Genomic DNA, 16,962 nt, shown 5'->3' with positions numbered 1-16,962 from the left:
CTTTTTTGAGTTCTCATGATTCTAATTATACATAGGAAAGAAATCATGCAATTCACTATTTGTCTCTCAATATCTGGTCTTGACAATGCTGTATTCTCATGGTTCACCTATATTGTTACAAGTGAAAAGATTTGTTTCTTTTTATGGTTGAATAGTATTCACACACCACACACACACACACACACACACACACACACACACACACACACACACCACATTTTCTTTGTCCATTATCCTTTTTCCATATGTGGATATTTAGTTTGATTCCCTATCTTGGCTCTTATGAATAGTTCTGCAGTAAACATGGAAGTACAGATATTTCTTCAACATATTGACTCCTTTCATTTGGAGATATACCCAGTAGTTAAATTGTTAAAAGACATTTCTATTTTTAATTATTTGAGAAAATCCTATTTTTTTCATAATGGCTTTACTAGTTTAATTTACATTCCATCAACCTTGTAAGTTATTTGTCCCCTATGTTTTCACCAAGACTCTTCTGGTTCTTTGAGGGTTTTTTGTTTGTTTGTTTGTGATACTGGCATGGCTAACAGTTTTTATATTTTATTTTGTATTTGCCAGATAAATTGTGGTGATGAGCATTTTGTCATGTATATTTTTCCATTTTTATGTCTCTTTTTCTTCTGATCCTGAAAATTGGATACTTGGCCTGTATGCTGCCTCTGAGCTTCTTTTGCTGTAGGCTAGCACTCGACAGCTTGAGCCACAGCACCATTCCAGCTTTTTCTCTGATTTAATTGAAGATAGGAATATTACAGACTTTCCTCCCTGGGCTGGTTTTAAACCACAGTAGTCAGATCTCCGCCTCCTGAGTAGCAGTTACGATTATAGGCATGAGCTACTGGCACCTGGCTATTTATGTCATGTCCTGTTTTAAATACAACTTTTGAAACCTACATCAGTCCAAAACCCAATATTAAGAAATAGCTATGCAAATATTTTGTCCATTTATAAACTGTAGGTTTTGTTTTCTTCTAATCAGCTTAAAGACTGAAAAGCAAGGAAACAGTTGCTATCTGAGATAGCAATACCTTAAAATACCTGGATACAGCTTACAAATTCTCCTTTTTTTCACTGTTTAAGGAATTTTATTAAAGCAAGAATCTTGTAATCCAAATTACATTTCCTCACACAGTTATCAATTCTGTTACTTAGAACTGACATCCTGAGCTATTCCACAGTAAAGAATTACAAAATTAAAGAAAGGAATGCTTAAAATTTTGAACTTTGCTGAAAATTCTTTTTCCCAGGGTCTATAAAACATTAATTTGTTTTTATATTTTACTATTTTTGTAGGTTTTTTTTTTGTTTTTAAATCAAGTAATCTATGACTAGCACTGTTTGCTAGACCTGGCATTTGCTTGGTACATAAGGCTCAAAGTTTCCTTTCCTTTTTTAGTTTATTTTATATTTTGCAACTTTTTTCATAATATTTAAGTTTTTCGATGTTTAGATATTTTTCTTCGGTGAAGCATGAGTTTCTTTTTATGGTCCCTGATCAAGTTTTTAAGCAGTTGGAACACCAGTGGCACTGTTGACTGCTTTCTGGGCAGCCTCTTTAGCTTGGTGGGCTTGTAGTACAGCTACAGCTTCATCAACCTTAGAACACAGAGACTCTGGAGACTCAAGCATATGAAGTAATTCTGAATTATCTATCTCCAACAACATGCCAGTGATTTTACCAGCAAGAGTAGGGTGCATGGCTTGGATAAGAGGAAACAGCCTTTCATCCAACATTTGCTTTTGCTCTTGAAGTGGGGGGCAGATGCCAACATGGAAGCAGTCAAAGGTTCCTGACCTTGTACATGAACAGTAGGCTGTTGCATGGTAACTTGTGGCTGTGCATTAAGATGTTGCTGAGGATTGCGGACTCCTGCAGCATATTTATACTGGGGAATGGTGTGGACAGCAAGAGTGGCTGCTGCAGCAGTAGCTGCAGGACGTGGACCCATTGTTTGTGTTGATGTGTTAGCAACATGCTGTGTGGACATGACTCGTGGAACCTGTGAAGAAGCTGGTCTCATAGTACTAAATGGTGGTCTAGGAGCGACTGGGCGGATAGCACCGGACATATTTTGGAATGGATGAGGTCTGGCACCCTGAGCAGTCCAGCGAGGACTTGGTCTTAGTTGAGCAATTTGGCTAGGAGGGTAGTATGCAGCACGGTTCTGAGTCTGTGGGATAGCTGTCATGAAGTAACCTGAAGGAGATGCTGGCTGGTAGGGGTTGATTACAGGGTTGGGCACAGCTCGTACACTTGCCATTCTCTGCATATACTGGTTAGTGAGGTGAGCTTGGTGCTCTTCTTTGCGCTGAGCTAAAGCTACATAGAGTGGCTTTGTGGCCACAATTCTACCATTCATTTCTGTAACTGCTTTAGTGGCTTCTTCTGGGGAGGAGAAACATACAAACCCAAACCCTTTGCTTTGACCACCTTCCATCATAACCTTTGCACTAGTGATTGTACCAAATGGAGAAAACTCTTTCCGGAGACATTCATCAATACCATCATCAAGATTTTTCACATAAAGGTTAACACCCTGGTATCTGGTGATCCTATCTTGCTTCATATGCTCAAATTTGCGCTTCAATTCTGTCTGTTGTTCCACTTTTTTCTGAGCTCAACCAACGTAAATTTGTTTTCCATTGAGCTCCTTTCCGTTCATCTCATCCACAGATTTCTGTGCATCTTCATGCCTTTCAAAGCTTACAAATCCAAATCCTTTGGATTTCCCACTTTCATCAGTCATTACTTTCACACTTAAGGCAGGTCCAAACTTGCCAAAGAGTTCCTTAAGGTGCTTATCATCCATGTTGTCTCCAAAATTCTTGATGTAAACATTGGTGAATTCTTTTGCCCTAGCTCCAAGTTCTGCTTCTTGTTCCTTAGGAGACTTAAATCGTCCAACAAATACTTTGCGATCATTTAGAAGCATCCCATTCATTTTCTCAATAGCTCTTTCAGCTGCTTCTTGTGTCTCAAAATGTACAAATCCATTGCCCTTGGAACCATTTTCATCACAAACCACCTTACATGAAAGGATGTTACAAAAAGCAGAAAATGTATCATACAGTGCTTTATTATCAATGGATTTGTCCAAATTTTTAATGAATATGTTGCCCACTCCACTTTTACGAAGTGATGGATCACGCTGAGACCACATGATGCGTACTGGCTTACCCTTTATAACATCAAAATTCATGGTGTCCAAAGCACGCTCTGAGTCCGCCGGCTGCTGGAAGTTCACATACCCATAGCCCAAGGAGCAGCAGGTGATCATGTCCCTACAGACCTGGATGGAGAGGATGGGCCCGGCTGGGCTGTACTTCTCGTAGAGCAACGCCTTGGTCATGACGGGGTGTAGATGCCCCACATAGAGCGAGGCCATGGGGTAGCTGGGGGTGCTGGTGTTCATATAGGCATGGCTGCCCACAGGGCCACAGGCCGCCACCTTTCCATGAGAGGAGAACGAGTGCTGGGGCCCGGGGCCAGAGCCCAGGGAAGGGGAGTGGGGGCGAGCGCAGAGGGACAAAAATCAACCGGAATCGATGACTACTCAAGGGCCACAGAGCCGGGTCGCTTTCGCTGCTGCTGCGGGGTGGCCGGCTGCTGGCTGGGAGAGAGGCTGGCAGTGCCAGGCAGGCAGACGGGTGGGAAGGCCTTGGTCTCTGGGTTTCTTCTTGGAGCTGCTGCAGGGCCGAGGGCGGGCGGGCCGGCGGGTGGGTGGGTCTCAGCTGCTTCACCGGGTTATTTTATAAAAGAGGAGGAAGGAAAAACAATAAAGGTCTCTGGCGGGGGAGACGCGGATTTTTTGTAAATTTTTTTTTTGGGGGGGGGGGTTAAAGGATTTTTTTAGATTTTTTTTTTGGATTTTTAAATAATAAATGTGTATTCCGAGCCCGGAGCACACACTCGGCACTCTCAGCACTAACCACTGGGGAGAAGGCCAGCTTACAAATTCTTTTCATTCTTGATTAATTATTTTTGTCAGCACTAGGGCTTGAACTCTGTGCCTCATGCTCTAATGTGGTATTCTCATTCAAGGTTGGTGCTGGACCGCCTGAGCCATATCCCAACTTCTGGTGTTTGCCAGTTAATTAGAGATTAGAGACACAGATTTGTCTGCCCAGTTGGCTTTATTCTAGAATCTTAGTCCTCTTTGTAGCTATGATTAGAGACATGAGCCACTAGCACACATACACACATTTATACACAGACACACATCTATTTCTATTTGTTAAGGTCATCATAATTGTCTTGATGGTTTATTTTTGTATTTGTTGTCATTTTAATAGTGATGTAAAGAGGAATTACAGTTATATGTCAGGTAAAAAGGAGATTTCTTTTTGGACAGTGTTAGCCATTCCTTCACTCTTTCCCATTTTTACCCTCCCACCTCCTCCTGCAAGTTATATGTTCATTTTCAATGTAGTGTCCAATGAGTACCACTGCTTCATTTGTTAGCCCTATCTCCTTCATTTCTGTCTCCCCCTCTTGCCCATCTTTTTTCCATCATATATCTTTGTCTCCCTTATCAAATATCATGATTATAATAATATGATTGTAAGCATATGGTTTTATTTACAGGTCTTCTAATCTGTTCCATTGATCTTCAGGTCTATTTGTGCCAAAACCAAGCTGTTTGTGTTATTATAGCTGTGTAGTAGAGCTTAAAATCTCGAATTATGATACCGAAACCTTGATTTTTTTTCTTGCCTAGGATTGCTTTGGCTATTCAAGGTCTTTTGTTGTTCCATATGAATTTTTGAATTCTTTCCTCTGTCTTGTAAAGAACATCAGTGCCTGTTGGACCTTGTAGTAGTTCTCTAGTTTATAGAGCAGGATTGTATTCAGACGATCTTCCACAGGTACTTGCAGAAGGGGCAGGAGAAAGGGCACCAGTCTCTTTGCCTTTTTCAATTATGGCATCCTTTCTCAGGCAGGGGTAAGGGGTCCAGGCTGGCACTCTGCATCACCAGAGTGCTGATTTCAGGGGAAAAGGGTCCCCAGTGGGGGTACTCCTGGCTTCCAGAATTGGTTCTGCACTTATCTGCATTGTTGTCATGAAATTATTTTTTGCATGTGGATATGGCACTGTTTCAGTACCGTTCTACAACTCTGGATCTTCAGGTGTGTTGCTATGTGTACCAGTTAGAGTAGCAGCTTGGCCATGATTATCACCTGGCTGCACTGCACACAGAGTGGGGTTGGGGAGGGAGGAAAGGTAGTTCACAGATTTCTGTCCTTATGTGCATGAGCTATAAGTTCTTGGTTCTTGTGATTCGTTATCTGGTTCTATTTTCCTTGTCATTATCTTGAGGTGAAATGAGTGGTGGGATTCTGAATCTCTCTTTGATCAGAGAGAGCTCAGATGGTTTCCTGTTGCTTTCTGCCATCTTGCTCTATTCCCCTGTTTACTGCTTTGTATGCTGTTATAAAGCTACCTAGTTTAAGACAATCCAATTATTCATAATTTGGGGTGCCTGTGCTCTACAAATCACACACACACACACACACACACACACACACACACACATACACACACACATTGGATAAGTTCATTTTCCAACCTAAATTTGGGCTCAGATAAGTCAGTTGCTGTCTCTGGTCACAAAACAACCTCATTATAGAACCACTGCTATGACAGTGCCTTTGAGTTGGGAAACTTCATATTCTCTTTGCTTGGAAATTCAGTGGTTTGTTTCCAAACCATATTTTCTTTATGTTGGTATGGAAATGGTCTCCTGATGTTTCCTTGGACTGCTAATATTTCCTGAAATTAGCTGACAAATGAAACTCCTAAGAATAGTGATATGCTACTCTTTGTAGTGATGTGCTACTGTTTGCACTGCACCATTACCTAAATGAAGCCTGAAAATCAGCAGGATACCAGGGAAAAGGAATGACTTGCCTGAAGCCACAGTACACTGCACTAGAATTCAGATCAACTGGGTTCAAACTATCCAGGTTTATTAAATCTTTCTGTTGCTGTTTCCCTCACCTTTATAAATAGAAGTGTGAAAATACTCATCCTTGCAGAATGTGAAGTGGTTGGATGTTCTCTCCCCTAAATAAGAGAGTAGATAAATGATAACTTTCTCCTTTCTTTAGCATTTTGATGACTCCAGGGTGTTAAAGCTTCTGTTAGAAGGGTATTTCTCTCACCTATTTCCCCTTCTTTACCAGAAGTGGTAGAAATTTAGACTCATGCACTTAGTTCAAAGAAGATCTTCACAGGACCAAAGAACAAATTGGCTATGAGGTCCCATGAAGTGTGGTGGGAGTCTGTAACTATGGGTTTTTGCTTCCCACGTATTTGTTATTGGTTAGGAACAGAAGATAAAAACATGCCTAGGACTGAGTAATCAAATATTAGGAAAGATCTTTAACAAAGTATATAGTTGTAGATAATATTCAGTCTATGTTACCCTTTTCATAGCTGTTTTATATCCTGTATTAAATGTTATAAAATGAATAAGAAAAAGTTGTTGGTTCCTCCCCCATACACATACACTTAGCATTAAAGAGCTAATAACATACACTGGACAGAAATTTTTATTTTCCCTATGAGACAAACACATGTCCACCAAAGCATTTATTTTCATTGTTGCTTTCTGGATGGTGGGTTAGTTGGTTGGTTTAATCAATACTTTACTGTTTATTTGGTATATGAAGCTAGAGGAGGACAGTATACTTTACCTAGGTTATATACAAGAAAGTGGAACTAGAATCTGGTGGTTCCTATATGGAACGCTACCAACTCAGGAGACAAGATCTGAGGATTGTGCATGGATCTCCAGCCAGGGCAAGTGAAGCTGTGAGACTATCTCCAATTAAGTACAAAATGCTTTGAAGTGGAGCTGTAGCTCAAATGATATAACACTAGCCTTGAGTACAAAAACTGAGGATAAGTGCCAGGCTCTGGGTTCAAGCCCCAAGATTAGCACACACACAAAAAGTAGTACAATGGTAATGATCATTTTAAACATAAGGTAATTTTATGTGGCTATTACTAATGTTAAGTGAAATTTTAGCCAACAAACCCCTATTGAATTTCTGTAAGTACACACCCTGTTATAATTTAAATAAATCAATTATTTCTCACATTTCTCAATGTGATTTTTTCTTTTTTTTGGCCAGTCTTGGGGCTTGGACTCAGGGCCTGAGCACTGTCCCTGGTTTCTTCTTGCTCGAGGCTAGCACTCTACCACTTGAGCCACAGCGCCACTTCTGGCCATTTTCTGTATATATGGTGCTGGAGAATCGAACCCAGGGCCTCATGTATATGAGGCAAGCACTCTTGCCACTAGGCCATATCCCCAGCCCCTCAATGTGATTTTTTAATGCCAATAAGTTGCTCTATACCTGCCAACATACATAACTAAGGTGTTTTCAAGCTATCAGACAGAGAGACAGGTGCAAAGGAAACTGTTGGTTGAGGAAGAGGCTATAGGAGATATATAAATAAATACAAAGTCATGATGTACAAAAGAGGAAATGATACTTGTGGGCTTTGACAGGAGTCTCTAGGAGACAGGCATTATCACAATAAAAAGAGGATTTTTCAAAACAAAAGTGAAAAATAAAAAGGCAGACACTACAAGGAATAGGAATAGATTACTAAAGACCATAATGTATGGAAGTGGTTGTCCTCTTCAAAAACAAGTCATACAAACAGAAAAGAAATGACCAACCTGCTAGATAAAATCCACAGAAAGTGGCTGACAGTAGACTCCTGTTTCTTTCCTTGTATGAATATCAGTTAAAAATGAACCTCACTATAAGTAGAATATTAACATAACTCTAAAATATCTACAAATAAATGTTTCATTAGTAAGTACCTTGGGTGGATACAGAGAGCCAAATTTCATGCTGCTATCATTTTGCAATTTTTAATAGAATGTTAAAAATTAAGTAAGCTTTTAATAGAAAGGAAAATTATTTTGCTGACTCATTAATCCCTTCATATCCACCAAATACTGTTTAAATTTCAAGTTTACAATGATAGATAGATATAGATAGATATGTGCATCTCTTTCTCTCTCTCTATATATACTTAAGATAAAAAACTATATGAAGCATTTAGACAATAAAAAACCAACTACAATTACTTTTTAGATATACTAAATGAACAAATTCTTAAAATTGGAGAAAATAATAAAGAAGTAGATACCAAATTCAATTTATGCATAATTTCCATTAAACATAAATTTACATTTGCCCATATTTTTCAATAATCTAGATGATAAAATCAAATTAAAAGACTTGAAAATAAGGAAATTATGTTATTCCTTTCATATACTCACCTCATTTAATTTTCTAGGTTTAGAATAAAACAAGGACTTAATGTGTTCCTTGAATGTAAACCTTTAATACTATAGAGTAGTTTTCCTTCTTCATAAGAACTTGTAGCTAACTTCCCTCTCTTTTTTGTATATAAAATCAGATTTGGTGTCCCCAAAGAACACAATTTTAATATAACAACCAACCCCAAGTCCTGTATTCAGTAGTTATTTATTTACTGTTATAACCCTATGAGCAAATTTTGGTTCTTATATTAAGTGCTTTTTGGACTGGTGGGATTTCTCTATGAACCACTTTGATTCACTAGGATTTAACAGGGATACCCTCTATCTGATAACCAGGGGTCAATGGAGTCTGGAGGTCCTGGAAGTAAATTTAGGAGGGTAATTTATGGGTAGTGAAGAGAATAGAGTAAAATGGATGAGGGGGATGAAGATTTTGGTTTAGTTTCAGTGAAGTGGAAAGGTGAAGAGTAGAATCGGTAGAAAGAATGAGGTTAAAATGATAGAGAATGGAGAGTCAACAGAAAAGAGTAAAGGTGTTAGTCAAAGGAAAGTAATTTTAAAGAAAGAATTTTATGCCTCTATCAGAAAGAATGACATTGCCCCATTCGTAAGGAAATGGAAGGACTTGGAAAAAATTTCACTAAATGAAGTGAGCCAAACCTAGAGAAACATGGACTCTATGGTTTCCCACATAGGGAATAATTAGCACAGGTTTAGGCTAGTCATAGCAGAGGATCAGAAGAGCCTAATATATGCCCCTATGAACGCATAAGGGGATGCTAAGTGAAATGAGTTATGGAAACGAGTGTTATCTCACTGTTGTAATTACTTTCAACATGCCATGTGAAACCGTAGCTTCTTTTGTTGATGATCCTCTTGTATCCCCTTCCTGTGGTACCCGCACTATCACTGTATCTCACCTGAGTACACTGGATACTGTATATACTGGTATTGGAACTAGGGAAGTGAAAGGGAATATCAAAACCAAGAGATGAAGAATAAAAAGGTAAACTACTCCAAAATCAATACTTGAAAAACCATTTGATGTAAACCAACTGAACAACGCATAGGGGGAGATGGAATGGAGTAGGTAGGAGGGGGGAATGAGGAAGAAGGTAACAAAGAGTACAAGAAATGTACCCAAGACCTAATGTATGAAACTGTAACCTCTCTGTACATCACTTTGACAATAAATAAGTATATAAAAAAAGAATTTGTAGCTAAATTGTGTTATACTTGAATATTTTTTCTTAAGGAGTACTGTACTATGTTTCTTTGAAAACAGCTTGACCAGCTCTTCAGCCTAACCTTTTAGATTTTCTGTGAAACTGATTACAATCCTGTGCTTTCTCCATATTACATTATTCGAGTGATGTTTTCAAATCCTTTGTGCTAGACAGAAGAAAGTAAGAAACCAAGAGCTAATAAGTAAATTGATTTCTAAATACGAATGGCAAATGACTGCCTCAGAAAAAAAAGGTCTTACGCTTTTCCACATTTTTTAATGTAATGGTCAAACAAATTTAACAAAATCTTGGTAATCTTTGTGTGAAAGCCTTTTTTGACCATTTCACTGAGAAATACTTTCAGCTAGCAGAGCTAATGCAAGCTCATTAAAGAGGCCAAAGCACTTTGTACATTAGGATTCTGTTCTGCACTTTGCTTTTAGCCCAATTATACCATATTTTAGGGTGAAGGGAGACAATGTCCTACCCCACATTCACTCCATTCCCAGCTCTCTTGACGTTACATGTCTCTGTGATATTATTATCTTCCATCTGTCTAAGGTTCAATTTATCTCCTCAGGGACACAGGAAAGTTTCTTCAAACCAGATTGGCAACAATTTCATCCAGAATTTTTAATTTCATAAATTTAAGGTGAGTCACAATTGTTTAATAAGTTGATAAGGAGTTTCTTCAAGTCATGTGCATTTGGAAAATCCATCTAATCAAATGGGGCAATGTCATTCTTTCTAGTAGAGGCATAAAATTCCATTGTGTGTATGTACCGCATTTTCCTGGTCTATTCGTCTACTGAGGGGCATGTGGGTTGGTTCCATATTTTAGCTATGACAAATTGTGCTGCGATGAACGTTGTTGTGCTGGTGGCTTTAGTGTGTTCTTGTTTGTGGTCTTTTGGGTAGATGCCCAAAAGTGGGCTGCTGGGTCACAGGGGAGCTTTATGCTTAGCCTTCTTAGGAATCTCCATACAGCTTTCCAGAGTGGCTGAACCAGTTTACATTCCCACCAAAAATGAAGTAGGGTTCCCTTTTGGCCACATCCCCTTCAAAATTTATTATTGTTAGTTTTTTTTGATATAGGACATTCTTACTGGGATGAGATAGAATCTCAATGTTATTTTGATTTGCATTTGTTTTATGGCCAGTGATGTAGAGCACTTTTTCCTATGTCTCCTGGCCATTCTCATTTCATCAGAGAAGTCTCTTTTTAAGTCTTTAGCCCACTTGTTGAGGGGGCTGTTGGTTCTTTGTGGTTTTGTTTTGGAGGAAATTAATTTTTTTAGTTCTGCATATATTTTAGATATGAGGCCTTTGTTTGTTGAATGGCCGGTAAAGATCTTTTCCCAATCTGTGGGCTTTCTGTTTATCTTGCAAGCTATATCCTTTTCCCTGCTGAAGCTCAGTAGTTTGATGCAGTCCCATTTATCCATCCTTTCTTTGCTTTGTAGCATTTCGGGGACTAAGTGAAGTGAGCCAGACCCAAAGAAACATGGACTCTATGGTCTCCCTCACAGGAAATAATTAGCACAGGTTTAGGCTAGTAACAGCAGAGGATCACAAGAGCCCTATGAATGCATAAGATAATGATAAGTGAAATGAACTCCTTGTTATGGAAATGAGTGATATATCACTGTTGTAATTACATTCAACATGCCATGTGAAACTGTAGCTTCTATTGTTGATGATCCTCTTGTATCCACTTCCTGTGGTTGTACCTGCACTATCACTGCATCTCATCTGAGTACATTGGAATCTGTATATACTGGTATTAGAGCTAGGAAAGTGAAAGGGAATACCAAAATCGAGACACAGGATAAAAAGACAAACGACTACAAAAGCAATATTTGCAAAACTATTTGGTGTAAACCAACTGAACAACTCATGGAAGGAGAGTGAAAGGGGGAGGGGGGACAGGGGAATGAGGGAGGAGGTAACAAACTGTACAAGAAATGTATCCAATGCCTAACGTATGGAAGTGTAATCTCTCTGTACATCACTTTGACAATAAATAAGAAAAAAAATCCCATCTAATCTTCTTCTCTCTTGAAGATCATTTCTCATTTCACCATGCTCCTAATATACAGATATTCCTTTATTTCCACATTTCCACTCAATGTTTTCTTTCCACTATCCACATGGGATTGGCAACCATACTTTTTTTTTTTGGGGGGGGGGGGGCCAGTCCTGGGCCTTGGACTCAGGGCCTGAGCACTGTCCCTGGCTTTCTTTTTGCTCAAGGCTAGCACTCTGCCACTTCAGCCACAGCACCCCTTCTGGCCGTTTTCTGTACATGTGGTGCTGGGGAATCGAACCTAGGGCTTCATGTATGGGAGGCAAGCTCTCTTACCACTAGGCCATATCCCCAGCCCGGCAACCATACATTTTTATTTTTTAGGACGCATCTCTTTTCATCACTTTACTGTGTTCAAGCTATCTTCTGTCAAAATGATGAAGTTTGTGACTATGAAATTACTGAAATAGGACAGTAGGATAATATGGATGAGGAGTTTAATGGAATAATAGATGCACAATACACCTTTCAGAAATGGGAAATACCAGAGGAAAATGTGATTCTAAAGTGAGAGGACAGAGCAGGAAGTGATCAGGAAGAATCAAAATGAAGTCAAGGAAACATGAAGCAGTGGTGACTTTGCAAAGAGAGCACAGTGCCTTGCTATGTGGAGGCCTTGGATGGTTCATGGGCTGACAGGGCTTCCCAGGAAGGGAGTCTTCAAAGGAGAGGAAGACTTGGGAAAGTTCAGTTGACTTTCAAGGCAAAATAGAAGGAAGATTTGTAAAATAAAAGCAAAGATAATCTACAAACTATGGGACATTTTTCACCATCTATTCTACAGATGAAAATAATGGTATACAAGAAAGATTCTTGTGTACTCATGTTTACTGCATGTCTATTCACAATAGACACACTGTGGAATCAGCCCAAGTTACCAACAGCTGATGAATGGAAAAAATATTATATTTGTCACATTATATTGTATAAATATACATGTACATATATACATATATGTATATATCCTGGAATACTACTCAGACATAAAGAAAGATAAATTATGTAAATTACATAAAATTTATAGGAAAGCAAACAGAACTGGGGATGATCATATTGAGAAAGCTAAGCCAAACTCCAAAAGACAGAAATTGCTTTTTGTCAATTATTTTCAGAGAGTAGACCTAAAATGTTGAAGATGAGAGCTATAGTAATTAGACATGAATGCAAAAGAAGACTTCTAAGAAGCAATCTACAGGGGAGGGTGAAAATGTGGATACTAAGGATTTAAGAGGATTGCAAGACATCACACATACACATACATACATATATAAACACCTATTCATACACATATATGCACATGCACACATATACATGAGTTCAAAATAACTGACCTCATCAAGTGCTATGTTGTCTAAAAAAGGATGGATAGATTGAGTGGGTAAATTTGTTCAAAGTAAGCCATGTGTATATTTGAAAATATGGTATGAAAGCTCTTCATATTACAGACCAGGCTAATTCAGAAATAAATAAATAAACCAGTTACCAATATTCTGATGAGAAAAAGATCATGGGCTTTGGAAGGATTAGAATAACTTAATGGCAAAATGGAATTGAAACTGAGTTCTAAGTGATGGGTCAAATTTTGAGAGGTAGGATGAATCAGGAAAATATCTTGGAAGAGAAAACTAATCATAGGCCAAATTAAGCAACTTATGAATAATTGAAGTCATGAAAGTTTATGACTTTTTCTAGGTAGATGATTGTATCAGGTGTGTGAGTGGCTCATGCTAAGAGAAATTAGACTCCTGAATGTCATTTATGACATCCAAATATTTTTCTCAATGACTCTAGAGGTACGTCTGTCTGTCTATCTATCTATCTACCCTTACATTTTGGGGAATAAACAACAAAGAAACTTGATGTGATTGAAGCTTTAAAATGTTAATTTGATGATAATTCAAAAGACCAGAAAGGGATGAGAAACCAATTAACAATCACAGTAAGGAAAATGTTGGAATATCGCAGAAAGAGATGAAAAATCTATGCTAAGAATGAAGGAAAGAAAAGTCAAATATGGGCAAAGTTAAAGAAATACATGCTGGGGGAGGAGGAAGGGGGGTATGAGGGATGAGTTAACAAACAGTACAAGTAATGTATCCAATGCCTAACATATGAAACTGTAATCTCTCTGTACATCAGTTTGATAATAAAAATTTGAAAAAAAAAAAAAAGAAATACATGCTGTCACTGTAACTGACTTTGTTTCCCTGGATATTGTTTGTACATGTATTGGAAGTAGGGAAGGGAAGGGGAATATCAAAATGGAGAGACAAAGGATAAATGACAACCCAATGCAATAGCAATACTTACAAAACCATGTGCTGTGAACCAACTCTACAATTAGGTGGGGAGGAAATTGGGGAGAGAGGATGTGGGAGAAAAATGAGCAAGGAGGTAACAAGTTGGATAAGAAATGTATGGAGTGTCTTATGTATGAAACTGTAACCCCTCTGTACATCATTTGGCAGTAAAAAATAAATTTACAAAAAGAAATGCATACTTTTCTTCTCAGTGGCTCCTTCTCTGTTAACAGTTCTGAGGGAGAAAGTCATCATTGTGTTTTCCTTCTTTCTGGCTTAAAGGATAATGAGGTTAAGTGAGCATTTATTGGTGTCATAAATCAAGCTGAGAATACTGTAGCAATGAAGTTAGAAAAAGGTAGATGACATTTTGGTGATATAATTTTTATTATAAGTAGTTTCATCTTTCAGTAATTCAAATATTTTATAGTAATTCACAATACTAGTGCTTTTTAAAGATATCTGGTAGAAAATAGAAAATAGGGAAAGAAAAGGTCTATTTTAGATTATTTGCATATTTATAGGAAAAATTACCAAATATGTACATTCCTAGCTATAAATTATTAGCATTTCCCTAGCCTCAGGTCCTCAGCTCCTCCCACTAGCCCCCAGATCCACCCATACCTAATGAGCCACTCCTACTCACTACCTAACTACTTCCCCTTTACCCCCAGAGAGAGAAGCTGCCACCTGGATAAGGTGCAGATGCCATGTAGCTCCCTCTCCCGTGGGAACTATGGCCCCACTAATAAACCTCCTTATGAACCTTCTTCTCCTGTCTGTGATTATCTCCGCATGGTCCTCTGGGATGGCCAATACATATGCTTTCATTGGTGCCGAACCCGGGATAGGTTCCCCAGTGGATTTGCTCCCCCATTTCAGGGGGGTCCAAGCTGCCTCCAGGACCTATTCTGCTGTCCTAAGCCCACCCAGATGACCACCGAGGTAACTTTTCCTGACTGAGCGGTCTACTTCCATCCACCACGACAATCTACAAATTTGCCCTCACACCCAGGTTAAGTGATCATCTAAATGAGGGCTCGGATCTGATTTTCCGATTTACCATAGGGCCACAGGGCATGGCTTCTAGGCCACACCAAAAATCTTGGCGCCAAGTTCCAAGCCCCACTCAATGAGTGTAGCATAGGGTCACAGGGCCACAGTCCACGCTCGGTTCGAGACACAGTGATTAGAGTGATGATTCCATCACTGATTGTCTCTCACATTTCAGCTGACCAGAGTAATACCGAGGACACTTGGTATTTAACTCCTCAGCTCTGCTAATCACTTACCATGGTTGGGGCACAATCATCCACCACAACAGATTTGAAACTCCAACCAGGGTGAGTGACCATTAGGGGGAGCTTGGATTTTCTCTAGTTCAGCTCCGCTGGTCACTCATCAAGTGGGGAACAGTCAAAAGCTGCCCACAGTCTTACAAATTTGGACTTACATAACTTCTATGAGCACTCGGGCAGATGGAGTTCTCTCTCTCTCTCTCTCTTTCTCTCTCTCTCTCTCTGGCTCTCTCTAAACTCTGCCTGCCTGTGATGGGCTGGTACTAGCTTCCAAAGGTACCAATATTGGTTTAACATCTGCTTTGATTGATGTTTGTTAAGCTTGGAGATTCGGTTAAGTTCTGCTTGTTGTTGGCTAAATCCTGTTTTCTCTAGCATTGACCACGTGGACAATAGAATTAATTTTAGCAAGCGCCATCTTTGTTCCATCAAAGTTCCAAAAACTCTTGGAGGTGGAGTCCCACCCATCCCCCAGGTAATGGGCATGCAAAATTCCTCGAATTCCTTGAGGCAGGGCAGGAACTTGGGAGACTCAAGCTCCTGGTAACCCTGCCCCCCCACCCTAAACTCTGTAACTGTGGCCTTAAAGTTGTCACCCTGCTTAAAGCAGTAGAGCACCAGCCTACAAAAGCCATAGTACTCAGAGTAAGCAACCAGAGAATACTGGGAGATTTCAAATGTCTTTAACCAGTCTTGTGTAGAAATTTGCAGGTAACCCAGCAGGAGGTGTGACAATATATCCAGGGGACTCTGAATGCCACTACTGCCTCACCCAGATCCAACCCATCTCTGCTGCCTGTCTCCATCACACCTGACTAACAAAGCTTGCTGATTCGGGATGAAAGACACAGCCACTTTGGATCTGCTGAAGCTGAGACTTTTACATTGTCCTGACCCTTTGCCCTCTTGATTGTTATTCATTTGTATTCTCTTCCACCTGCCAGTAAATGATGATTTGATGTGCCATCAGGCACATGGATCTCATTCAGTCTGCTATTCTCTAAGTGTTACAGCACAATTCTGGCAAGTATTGGTCAATTCTCAACAACTTACAGGTAAGCTCTATTCCTATTGTTCTCCTGTTGCTTTAATTGGAAATAAAAAGGGCTTTTATGTCTAAGACTCCTTGGATTACAGTTTGAAGCCAGCCTGGGCAGAAAAAAATATATATTCCTCTAAAACTCCATCTCCCAACTAACCAGCAAAGAGCCAGACTGGAAACTTGGCTCAAGAGAACCAGCCAAATGCTGAAAGGGACACTGTGGCTCAAGTGGTAGAGCACTAGCCCCGAGCAGAAGGGTTCAGGGACAGTGCCCAGGCCTTGAGTTCAAACCCCGTGAATGCCAACTGGGACAAGCTATCCAAGCAATGAGCACCTAGACCTTCAGAATGAGGTCAATCCTAATAACGAGGAACCATGGAGAGGAGTAAGAGGAGATGAAGTCTCATCTTAAATGGAGTCAATTTAAACTTGCCCTTTCACAATTAATCAGAGCCGGAGATCAAGAGGAATAGTTTTTTACCCACCTAATGTCCATACCTGTCCATTTTCCATCTGGACAGAAACTTGCATTCTTGCCTTTGTTACTATCTATCTATCTATCTATCTATCTATCTATCTATCTATCTATCTATCTATCTGCCTCTGACTGGTTACTCCCAACCAGTCCACTATCCCTAAATACTTCCTTCCTGCCCCCAGTCCAGTTATTCCTCCTTCC

General features: G+C 39.5%; 2 protein-coding genes across 2 annotated transcripts in view; both read right to left on the bottom strand.

Moving 5' to 3' along the window:
• The window catches only part of Znf804b (zinc finger protein 804B), a 444,903-nt gene that overhangs the window by 239,758 nt on the left and 188,183 nt on the right, over window positions 1-16,962 (bottom strand). The window lies entirely within an intron of this gene.
• On the bottom strand, window positions 1,518-3,437 carry LOC125346980 (polyadenylate-binding protein 1-like). The gene is given in 2 exon segments (XM_048339969.1): window positions 1,518-1,773; window positions 1,776-3,437. Coding segments are annotated over 2 exon segments (1,908 nt in total). The 3' UTR covers window positions 1,518-1,527.

Source organism: Perognathus longimembris, chromosome 2, assembly GCF_023159225.1.
Source record: "Perognathus longimembris pacificus isolate PPM17 chromosome 2, ASM2315922v1, whole genome shotgun sequence".
NCBI lineage: Eukaryota > Metazoa > Chordata > Mammalia > Rodentia > Heteromyidae > Perognathus > Perognathus longimembris.
The sequence above is the reverse complement of the archived record's forward strand: the minus strand, read 5'-3'. Positions and strand labels throughout refer to the sequence as shown.